This window comes from Phocoena sinus, chromosome 9 (genome assembly GCF_008692025.1).
Source record: "Phocoena sinus isolate mPhoSin1 chromosome 9, mPhoSin1.pri, whole genome shotgun sequence".
Taxonomy (NCBI): Eukaryota; Metazoa; Chordata; class Mammalia; order Artiodactyla; family Phocoenidae; genus Phocoena; species Phocoena sinus.
This window is the reverse complement of record NC_045771.1, coordinates 90,699,209-90,711,579: the sequence shown is the minus strand read 5'-3', so window position 1 is coordinate 90,711,579 and position 12,371 is coordinate 90,699,209. Positions and strand designations below refer to the sequence as shown.

Here is a 12,371-nt window from a genome sequence, read left to right as displayed (position 1 = left end):
GTTCATGGTGGCATTATTTAAAATACCTAAAAAATAGAAATAATGCAAATGTATGTTAACAGAAGGATGGATACATAAACCAAAGTAAATTTCCACTCTGGAATACTCCACAGTGGTGAAAACGACACCTGCTACATACAACAACATGGATGAATTTTACAAATAAGATATTGACTAAAAGGAGCCAGACACAAAATAATACTTTATGGTTCTATTTATGTAAAATTCAAAAACAGGTAAAACTAAAGAATGGTGTTAGAAATTATGATAGTGTTAATATTTGGAAAGATGCAGTTGGGGAAGCCACAAAAGATTCAGAGGTTCTGCTAATATTTGGTTTTGTGGTCTAGGTGGTAGTTATAGAGGTTTGTTCACTTTGTGATATTTCATAAAGCTATGCCTACATAATGTGCACATTCCTCTGTATGTTAAAGAATTTAATTTAAAATTATCATTTTTGTAGTTTCCCAACTAAAAAATGATAAGTTTATATTAAACTATGAATATAAATAACTGGCATTAATAGAAAAAGTGGTCATGTTAATTAGAAAGCTTAAAATTACATCTAGAATTTTTATAAGTAGTTTAAATTATAGTTATAAATATTATGTTAGATGTTTTTTTATTGAAGTATAGTTGACATGTAATATTATGTTTCAGGTGTACAACATAATGTTTTGACAATCAGATACATTACTAAATGATCATCACAATAGGTCTTGTTACCATCTCTCACCATGCAAAGTTATTACTCTATTATTGACTATATTTCCTATGGTATACATTGCATCCTTGTGACTTACTTATTTTGTAAGTGGAATTTTGTAATTCTTTATCCCTTTCACCTATTTCACCCAACCGCTCAATCCCACTCCCCTCTGGCAACCACCAGTTTGCTCTGTGAGTCTGTTTGTCTTTTGTTTGGCTTGTTCATTTGTTTTGTTTTTTAGATGCCACATATACATGAGATCATACAGTTTTTGTCTTTTTCTCTCTGACTTATTTCACTCAGCATAAACCCTCTGGGTCCATCCATGTTGTCACAAATGGCAAGATTTCACTCTTTTTTATGGTTGAGTAATGTTCCATTGTATATACCACATTTTTTTAATCCATTAATCTATTGATGACACTTAGGTTGCTTCCATATCTTGTGTGTTGTAAATAATGCTTCACTGAACATAGGGGCACATATATCTTTTTGAATTAGTATTTTTGTACTCTTTGGATAAATACCCAGAAGTGGAATTGCTGGATTGTATGGTATTATTTTTAATTTTTTGAGAAACCTCCATAGTGTTTGCACAGTAGCTGTACCAATTTACATTCACACCAACAGTGCATGAGGGTTCCCTTTTTTCCATATCCTTGCCAACACTTATTTGTTGTCTTTTTGATGATAGCCATTCTGATATTGGATGCTTCTTTAATAATGCACTGGACATGTTACTGTTTTGAAAGTTTTTGGTAATCAGTAATTTTTGGAGTAGAAACATACAAAGGTGCTCCATTTTAGCTAGATCTTTCAAGTAAAATATGACTTTAAGTGTTTTCAGTTAACATACAACTTCCAGCGTACATTCACTGTAAGCTATTGAAGTTACAGAATTATTGTTAAGTTACTGAAACCCTGTATTTTGAGAAGCTGTGCTTTTCAGATCCTTTGAGGATAATAAAGGCAATAAATACAATTTTACACTCTGTGTCTATATTCTAGTATTATAAGGTGAAGATATTATTTGAAATTGCTTAGGTAATGCTTTCTTAGATTATATAGACATTTGAATAGTGATAGGGGAAATTTCTTTACAGCTGCCTAATTTTGATTTTTGATATCTACTAAAAAGTGAAAAAAAAAATCACTATGAATGGAATGGAACTAACAACAACCAAAGTGCTATACCCCATATTTTCAGTTAATAATTTTGTATGAAATAGTTTATTTTCTCCCCTTTTCTTTGTTAGTACATTGATACAGAATTGACAGTATATATTAGAATAAAATTCTATTATAATCATACAAGTTAAAATTTTTTCATTAAAACATATTTTAATATGAAACAATTCATTTGCTTCTCTTTCTTGTTTAATATTAAAAATGTCTAAAATGGGTATCAGTATTCACCAACTATGTTTCCTGATATCGTCTTTAAGTTGATTCTGCTCTGCCTCTGTGTGTGTGTGTGTGTGTGTATCTGAGGCATGTACTGTTACTAACACCAATAGATTTCAGAAATAATATTTTGTGTTGTTTATAAACTTAACAGTCAAGAAAATGTTAATGAAATAATCTAACTTTTTAACTATGTACCTTTAATAATAGACACTGAATCATAAATGAAAGAGGAATTTCAGCTATTTGGGCCTGGACATATATGTTGGTGTACAAGATCTGCCTTGTTAATTCAGTCATTTACTTAGTGACACATCCAGCAACCTATTTATATCACTATGGACTTAATCTACTCATAGATGGTATTTCTACTCCCCACCTCATTGCTTACCTCTCTCTGCTTCAGTCACTCTGCTCCAGCCACCATTATGACCTAATTGCTGTTTTCACTAGCTACCAAGCACATTACTACCTCTGCACTTTCACTGATACCTCTGCCCAGATCTGTATTTCCCTGTATCCTCCATAGATTTCATTATATGTAGGTCTCCGTTTAAATAACACCCTGAGATGCATTCTCTGACTCTTCCCTCCATAATAATCCACATCATTCTCTGTTCTTATTCCCTTCCTCCTCCTTTATAGCATTTACACTACCTGATATTCTCTTACATTTACCTTTTATACATTTCTTAGTAAATACAAGATCCATGCGGGCAGAGACTCAATTGGTTTTATTTACTACTGTATTTCCAGCACATAGAAGCAAGATAGACCCATAGTAAGCACTCTGTAGATATTTGTAGTTTCAGCGAATGAAGGAAGGAAGGAAATATAATGAATAATAGTATCATTCTGCATAGCTCAGCCATTAGTTGACTCTGCAGAATTCATTTATTTATTCTCTAAACAAATACAGGGTTATTGTTAGTTCCAGCATGGCTCTCTTCGTAGGGATTGGGAGTAAATTTTAAGTAAGCCCTAATAATATAACAGATTTTTAATTTTGTTATTATCCTTTAAAGGAGGAGGTAAAGGGAAAGGGAGGAAAGCATACACATGGTATTTAACTTTGTCTTTTAGGAAATAAATAATGACTAAAAATGATATTTGTTCCAAATGCATTGTCTTTGTTCTTGTCTGTAATAATTTTAAAATATTGTAGTAACTGCTCAAGTACCACTTAAAGTTGTAGAGTTATGTTGTTTGTATTTATTTTCCTATTTATATCTATTCCCAACTCACCCCACCACCACCTTTTTAAAGAATCCAACCCAGGTCGGAACAGCTCTTCAGGTTTTCCATAATCTTGGAACTTTGAAGGATACTATTACCAGTGTTGTGGATGGATATTGTGCTGCTATAGAAGAAAATATCCACAGTGCATTAGACATCAAAGTTTTGACTCAGCCTTCCCAGTCAGCTGTGAGAGGTATGGATGTGGTTTATCTTTAGCTTCTTTATTTATTTATAACTGAAAAGTCCTTTGAATAGTATGTGAAGCATTCAAGTTTCAAAGTAATCTAATGACTCATTTTTTAGTAGACAGAAAATGAGAGAAGAAATTATGTTTTAGAATTTATTTATAACTTTTTTTGTCTAATCAGTGAGTTGAACTGGCCAATTGGTATATTCAGAACTTCTAGATAAAATCTGTAAACTATGGCTTCATTTAGTTCAGAGGAAACAGATGCAAGAAAAAAAAAAAGGAACATATTTTTCTTTCTGAAATCCTTATCCTCACATGTACTTCTTATTGTGACAGAAAATATTTTTTAAGGAAATACAGTCTCTACTTTATCTTTCTGGGCTTTTGTATAATTCTCATACTCAGGAGCAGTAATGGGTAAATGTGGAGACAGAAGTTGATAAAAGCTTTGGGAACATTACAACTATAGCACAATCTAAAGAAAACCAGAAACAGGTAGATTCAAGGTAGCAGTCCCAACCCTTTTCCTGCCAAAAGATACCCGATGATGACATTCACATACATAACACACTTCAGAGACATGAAAGACTACATGTTCTGTGTACCTCTCATTTTTCTAAGGAACACCAACTCTGCATTTCTCTCCTTAAAATCTTTCCTCTCTCCTGTTAATACGGATGGACTGTACTTACTCCTAGCAGAGACCAAGTACTCTGCTTTTGCATTAGATCCCATCATTCAAAGACGTTGCTTTCACAGATCCCCTCTCTCTACCACATCATCAGTTTTTCCTTTATTATGTCTCTTTCCCATCACATACAATCGTGCTATTGTATCTTCTTCTGCTTAAAGACAAACAAATCTATCTTGACTCAATTTCTTTCTTCAGTTTTACCACCTTATTTTATTTAGACTATAGAAAAATTACCCAAAGTGTTGTCTATACTGCTTGCCTCCAGTTTTTCTCTTCTTATTTTTCTATTGAACAAGATACTCTAATACCATTGAGTTGTCCTTAAGAATAAATAATACATGTAAAATTAATAACAGTTCTTGATATAGGGCTAATACTAAAAAATATTTGCAGTCATTATTATTTTTATGTTTGCTATATAAACATAACCTTAAATAACACAGAATATATGTCCCTCATAAATAATTTGCACTAGATAAAAAGAGATAAAAGAATCTTAGATCTTAAAGGGATTTTTAAAGGTTAACCCTAGCCTCTGAATAGGTCTGTATTAAGACCATCCCAGAAGGAGAGCTTTGGAAAGAAATTGCCAGAGGAGATTTTACTCTCAGCTTTTCCCAGCAATTATTCTCAAAAAGTTTGATCTAATGTTTAAATTTCCAGAGGCAGTTTAATCTCATTCCCTCTTGTGTTGTCAAGAATAGGAAAAAAATGAAAGCAGTTATTCACATCCTGTCAGTGCTAATGTATGCTCCCTTTTTCTGAAAGAATAAAGAGTTTAAAAGCCTTATTATCATCTGTTGAGGAGTGGATACCATGATTTAATGTAGAAACCCTACTCTTTATTATTTTTTAAAAGAATAATCATTGCTATTTTTATTTTTTAAAATGTTACTTTGGCAGGATTAATGTTAATTGCCTGATCTTGTTGGTTATATTGAGATAATGTAGTAGAATGTCATTTTTGTTGGAAATACACATTAAAGCCTTCAGGGGTGATGGGGCCTCATGTCAGTAACTTATTCCCAAATGATTCAGGGAAAAATATTTTTTACTATACTTCAAAATTTTCTATACGTGTAAGATTGTTTCAAAACTTACAAAATAAATAACATTATTATACTTATACGGGAACGCGTTACCCAAAATGTATCTAAAAGTTTATAAATCACTAAGGAAAATATAAATAACTCAATTGAAAAAAATAGATAAAGGATATGAATAGGCAGATCACAGAAGAACATATCCAGTAAATATGAAAAGATGTTCAGCCTCTTTTTAGAGGATATGAACTAGTTATTAGGGAAAAACAAATGATGCAAGATCCTATTTATCAGTCGTGAGATTGGCAAAATCTAAATCTAAAACAGAACTAAATGTTGGATGAGGGCAGAAACTCTTATACTCTGACTGTAGGAGAATAAAATGTTTCAAACACTTTATTCAGTTTTATCAAACTGCTCACTGAGATTAAAAATGGGTATACCTTATAATCTTATAATTTCTCTTTTAAGAGTAAACCCTAGAGAAACTCTGGCACATATGTATAAGAATTTTTATTACTATTATATAATAGCTAAACACTGAAAACAGTCTTTCCTTCATTGGAAAAATGGATAAACTTGCTTATTTGTTAAGTAGACTACTATACAATATTTAAATTTATAAATTTTATCAGTATAGATAATTCTCAGCTCCCTTACATGAAAAAGCAAGTTGCAAAAAGATACAGTATGATATTGTATTTAAAGCCTGAGAACATGACAGATGGTGCTATGTATTGCTTTACATACATGCAGATGTAATGAATGTATAAATATATGCCTTCTAATAATAATCATTAATTTCAAAATAACATGAGCTCTGGGGAGAGAGCAAGGAAAATGAAACCAGGAACGAAGAGGTATATTTAGGGACCTTCACTTTATTCATTCATCCTTTTTAAAAATTTTTTTTTAAGACTTTTTTAGAGTATTTTTATGTTCACAGCACAATTAAGAGGAAGGTACTGAGATTTCCAATATACCCTCACCCCCACGCGTGCACAGCCTCTCTCATGATCAGCATCCCCCAGCAGAGTAATACATTTGTTACAGTTGGTGAACCTGCACTGACATGTCATAACCACCCAAAGTCCATAGCTTACAGTAGGGTTACTCTTAGGTTTCTGCATCTATGAGTTTGGACGAATTTATAATGAATGACGTATTTCCATCATTATAATATCAAACAAAATTTTCATGGCCCTAAAAATCCTCTATGCTTCGCTTATTCATCTCCACACTCCCAGCCCTGTCAACCACTGATCTTTTTATTGTCTCCATAGTTTTACCTTTTTCAGAATGTTATATAGTTGGAATTCTACATCATGTAGCCTTTGCAGATTGGCTTCTTTCACTTAGTAATAAGCATTTAAGTTTCCTCCATTTCTTTTTTTTTTTTTTTTTTTTTTGCGATACGCGGGCCTCTCACTGCTGTGGCCTCTCCCATTGTGGAGCACAGGCTCCGGACGCACAGGCTCAGCGGCCATGGCTCACAGGCCTAGCCGCTCCGCGGCATTGGGATCTTCCCGGACCGGGGCACAAACCCGTGTCCCCTGCATCAGCAGGTGGCCTCCCAGCCACTGCGCCACCAGGGAAGCCCTCCTCCATTTCTTTTCATGGCTTGATAGCTCTTTTTTTTTTCAGTATTGAATAATATTCCATTGTATGGATGTACTACAGTTCATTTATCCATCCACCTAGTGAAACATCCTGGTTGCTTTTAAGTTTAGGCAATTATGAACAAAAGCTGCTGTAAACATCTTTGTGCAGGTTTTTGTGTGGACATAAGTTTTCAGCTCCTTGGGGTAAATACCAAAGAGCCCAATTGCTGCATTGTACGGTAAGAGTATGCTTAGTATTGTGAGAAACCACCAAACTGTCTTCCAAACTAGCTTGACCATTTTGTGTTCATGCCGTCAGTGAATGAGGGTTTCTGTTGCTCCCTATCCTCACCAGCATTTGGTGTTATCACTGTTCCAGATTTTGGCCATCTAATAGATATGTTATGGTATCTCAGTGTTGTTTTAATTTTCATTTCCCTGATGCTGTATGATATGGATCATCTTCTCGTATGCTTATTTGCCATCTGTACATCTTCTTTGGTGAGGGAGGTGTCTGTTAAGGTATTTGGCCCATTTTTTAATTAGGAGTGTTTCTTACTGTTGTAAGAATTTTTATTTTGGGTAGCAGTTTTTTCAGATGTGTCTTTTGCAAATATCTTTTTTTCCAACTCTAAGGATTGTCTTCTAATTCTCTTATTTGTCTCTTCCAGAATAGAAGTTTTTAATTTTAATGAGGTCCAGCTTATCAATTATTTCTTTCATAGAACATGTCTTTGGTATTGTATCTAAAAAGTCATTGCCATACCCAAAGTCATCTGGGTCTTCTCCTTTGTTATCTCCTATGAGTGTTACAGTTTTGCACTTTACGTTTAGGTCTGTGATCCATTTTGAGTTAATTTTGGTGAAATATGTGAGGTCTATGTCTAGATTCATTGTTTTGCATGTGGTTATTGAGTTATTCCAACATGATTTGCTGAAGATTCTACCTTTGCCGAATTTATTGCCTTTGCTCCTTTTTCAAAGATAATTTGACTATATTTATGTGGGTGTATTTCTGAGCTCCCTATTCTGTTCCATTTATCTATTTGTCTTTTTTGCTAATACCACATTGTCTTGATTACTGTAGCTTTATAGAATGTCTTGAAGTTGGCTAGTCAGTCTTCCAACTTTATTCTTTTTTGTCAATATTGTGTTGGCTCTTCTGGTTCTTTTGCCTCTCGATATAAACTTTAGAATCCGTTTGTTGATATCCAGAAAATAACTTTATAGAATTTGGATTTGGATTGCCTTGAATCTATAGATCAAATTGGGAAGAACTGACATCTTGACAATATTGATTGTTCCATCGATGAACATGGACTGTTTCTCTATATACTTAGTTTCTCTTCGATTTTGTTCATCAGAGTTCTGTAACTTTCCTCGTAAAGATTTTGTACCTATTTTGTTAGATTTATTTATACCTAAGTATTTCATTTGGCCGGGGGGTAACACACATGATATTTTGTTATCAAATTCAAATTCCACTTGTTCATTGTTGGTATATAGGAAAGCAGTTGACTTATGTTCATTAACCTGGTATCTTACAACTTTGCTATAATCAATGATTAATTCCAGGACTTTTTTGATTGGTTCTTTCAGATTTTCTACACAGATGATTGTACCATCTGCAAACAAAGACAGTTTTATGTCTTACTTCCCAGTATACACCTTTCTTTCCTTATCTTGCCTTACTACATTAGCAAGGACTTCCAGTATAATGTTGAAAAGTGGTGGTGAAAGGGGACATTCTTGCCTTGTACCTGATCTTAATGGGGACATTTCTCATCATTAAGTATGATGTTAGCTGCAGGCTTCTTATAGTCTTTATTAAATTGAGAAAATTCCCTTTATACTTAGTTTATTGAGAGTTTTTACCATTAATGGCTGTTGGATTTTGTTTACTATGATCAAATGTATTAATGTGATTCTTCTTTTTTTAGTCTGCTGATGTGATGGATTATGTAAACTGTTTTTTTTTTTAATTTATTTAATTTTATTTTTGGCTGTGTTGGGTCCTCGTTGCTGCACGCGGGCTTTCTCTAGTTGCGGTGAGCAGGGGCTACTCTTTGTTGTGGTGTGCGGGCTTCTCATTGCGGTGGCTTCTCTTTGTTTTGGAGCACAGGCTCTAGGTGCGTGGGCTTCAGTAGTCATGGCATGAGGGCTCAGTAGTTGTGGTTCGCGGGCTCTAGAGCACAGGCTCAGTAGTTGTGGCGCACATGCTTAGTTGCTCCGCAGCATGTGAGATCTTCCTGGACCAGGGCTCGAACCCGTGTCCCCTGCATTGGCAGGCTGATTCTTAACTACTGCACCACCAGGGAAGCCCTGTAAACTGGTTTTTGAATGTTGAACCAGGCTTACATACCTGGGATAAATCCCATTTGATTATGGCATAAAATTCTTTTTATACATTTTTAGATTTTATTTGCTAATATTTTGTTGAGGCTTTTTACATCTATGTTCATGAGGTAGTGGTCTCTAGTTTTATTTGCTTGTAATATCTTTATTATCTAGAATAACAATTCACCATCTTGTTATTTCTGTCGACTTTCGGAATGCTTCTTTCCTCAAACTTTGAACGCTTTTTTTGCTCTCTGGCCCAGTATGCACCAGGTTCACCTTCTATTTTTACCGCTCCAGGTACGGAATCACTTTTTTGTTCAGTAAGCCTTGGCTTCTTTTATTGGGGAATGGTGCATAGAGATTGAAATTTGGATATCAGGCATGCTCATTTCTATTAAGGAGTTGTCATCTCTCTGTCCTTTAGTGAACAGAATTGACACATACCTCCAATTCCCATTACTCATTTGTATCTTCGTTCTGTTTATAGTGAGAACCTTCATTTGCACCATTCTAAAATAGACTTAGTTTCAATATTACTATCAAGCAACACATCTATTAAGTAAAATACAATATTTCTTTGTGATTCTTTTTGCCCCTAAAATATATCTTACTAAAGTCAGGATGCTGTAATTAAAAATTACTTGAATTAATTATTTTCCTATGTGTGGTGGTTGTATTATTAATTTGAAGTACCATTAGTTTTATGTGTTACTGTATTTGTTTGTATTTAGTTTTAGAGTTTGCTTTTTTCATTCTTTTAAAATTTAAATTTATTTTGAAACATCAGCATATAAGACGTTTGTATGGTTCACAGAGACTCACCGCTTTTATTCCTGTTCCTTTCACCTGCTACTACCTCCCACCTCTTCAACTCCTCCTTCTAGGAAACCTTTCTTATTAATTCCTGTTTTCTGTATTATCCTTCCTGGGCGGGTGTGTGTGTGTGTGTGTGTGTGTGTGTGTGTGTGTGTGTGTGTGGTCGTATTTTCCTTTCTTAAACACAAAAGGTTAAGATTCTTTTTTATGTCACTTATGAGAAATTATAATTTCTTCAAAAAGGAACTTCTCATCTTTTAGCCTGTATGTGCTTTTCATAATAACGTATCAGTACATTTTGTTATATTTGGAAATTTTTATTTTTCATGTTTTTCTCTTGCTCATACCAGGGGCACCTGGACGATCTACCATGCCAGCCCCAGGAAACTCTGCAGCGTTTCGTGCTTCCCTTTGGACCAATATGGAGAAACTTGTGGATCATATTTTTACTGTTTGTGGCCAGGTAAATATTTGAGAGAGTGAAAATAACATTAATTATGGGTTAATTCCTGGTTATTCTAAATTGTGTGACCGTGGGCAGGTTTCTTAAAATCTCTGAGAGTTCAAAATACCTACATTAGCTAATTATAATATATGTAAGGGCTCTAGCAAAATGTCTTTTCCCTTCCCTTAATGTTTCTAATGCCTATGCTTAATACTTGTTTCATTTGAAAATACTCAGTTATATACATTCTCCCTCTCTTCCCCCTTTTTAGGTACAACATCTGCAAAAAATATTAGCCAAGAAGAGAGACCCTGTCTCTCACATTTGTTTCATTGAAGAAATAGTTAAGGTATGTTTAAATGAAAGTATTTTTATCTCTTTATAAAAGAATGCAGGAAGATAATGAGCCAGGATTATTTGTGTTCCTGTCTGACAGAGGGGCTACATGTCAGATAGCTAAGGGGAAGTATATTTCTTGACAACCACAAATTTTCTTTGCATGTTTGTTTATTGAGTAGATGCTAGCTAATACTATTTATAGAATAATTCTCAAATGCATATAGTAATTTCCCATTTTTTAATAATATAAATGATTTATTGTAAAAGTTTTTTAAAGTCCCGATAGAGAATAAGATAAAAATTTTTGGTATGTAAGAGATTTAATTAGTGGTTGTTATAATGCCTTATAAAGTCTTCTCTGAAGATGGTACAATCCATTCAGTTGTTAATTTTTCCTATAAAGCACTTTATTATTTTTTCATATTCTAAAGTCTCCCTTCTGTCATCTACCGATCTACTGACCTCGTGGGCCACAAGAATTCCTTCCATGCATAGAAATCCCTGACTCTACATTTTATTCATTCATTTTGATATGTTTTTGATAGTGATGAATGGACTAACTAGATATTCTGTTCATTAAATCTTAACACCTAGTGCTCCAAAGAAAAAGATTCTCTAAGTTTCTATCATCGTGGTGTAGGTAGTTTACTTTGTAGTTCAGAATTTTAAATATTTTATTTCCTGTGTTGGGGATCTCCAAAACCACCCCCAAATTTGGTGATTTGCTAGGAGGATTCATAGCACTCAGTACATAGTCCTGCTTGTGGCTGTGATATGTTATAGTAACAGTATATAAACCAAGTCAGACAGAGAAAGACAAATACTGTGGAATCTAAAAAACAAATGAACAAACGTAACAAAATAGAAATTAAGTTACAGAAACAGAGAACAAGCAGGTGGTTGCCAGAGGGCAGCCGGGAAGGGGAAATCGGATGAAGGCAGTCAGAAGGTGCAAACTTCCAGTTACAAGATAAATAAATACTAGGAATGTAATGTGTAGCACGATGAATATAATTAAGACTGCTGTATGTTATATATGAAAGTTGTGATATTGCTGCATTGGGCAGAGTTTCTACATAAAAACTTACATATCAGTTCTTGTCAACAGTTATTATACTGGATGAACACTGGGCGAGGTTTTAAATGCATGTGAATTATTTCTAACTAAAAAGGATTATGAGGAATAGGGATATATGCTTTCATTGTATTCGTCCTTTTCATTTACTTAAAAATATTTCTTATTTGATGAAAGCCAGAGAAGATTGCTCTTCCAAATATTCTTCTTACGTTTTTTAAGACAGTAGTTGTACACAATACACACATACATATTTACATTTATTATAAATTTTAATGTAACTTTACAGTTTAGTTGTTGTTTTTTCTTATAAGGTGATATTTATGAATAAAAATTTAGTCCCTCTTGGGATTCAGTATACTCATCTATATTCAGAATAGATCAGTCTTTTTTGGAAAGTCCAGAATAACTTGTGACCCTGCAATTTTGGGAACTCTAGGACAAAAGAGAAGTAAAAATACTCTAAGGAAAATATG

At 33.8% G+C, this 12,371-nt stretch overlaps 1 protein-coding gene across 2 annotated transcripts in view; it reads left to right on the top strand.

The window, feature by feature from the left end:
* COG5 (component of oligomeric golgi complex 5) overlaps positions 1–12,371 on the top strand; it is a 293,055-nt gene that overhangs the window by 156,907 nt on the left and 123,777 nt on the right. For both annotated transcript variants that reach the window (XM_032642661.1, XM_032642660.1), the window contains exons 8-10: positions 3,380–3,545; positions 10,387–10,499; positions 10,753–10,830. In XM_032642661.1, the coding sequence (XP_032498552.1) occupies positions 3,380–3,545; positions 10,387–10,499; positions 10,753–10,830 (357 nt within the window). The remainder of the gene's footprint in view (positions 1–3,379; positions 3,546–10,386; positions 10,500–10,752; positions 10,831–12,371) is intronic.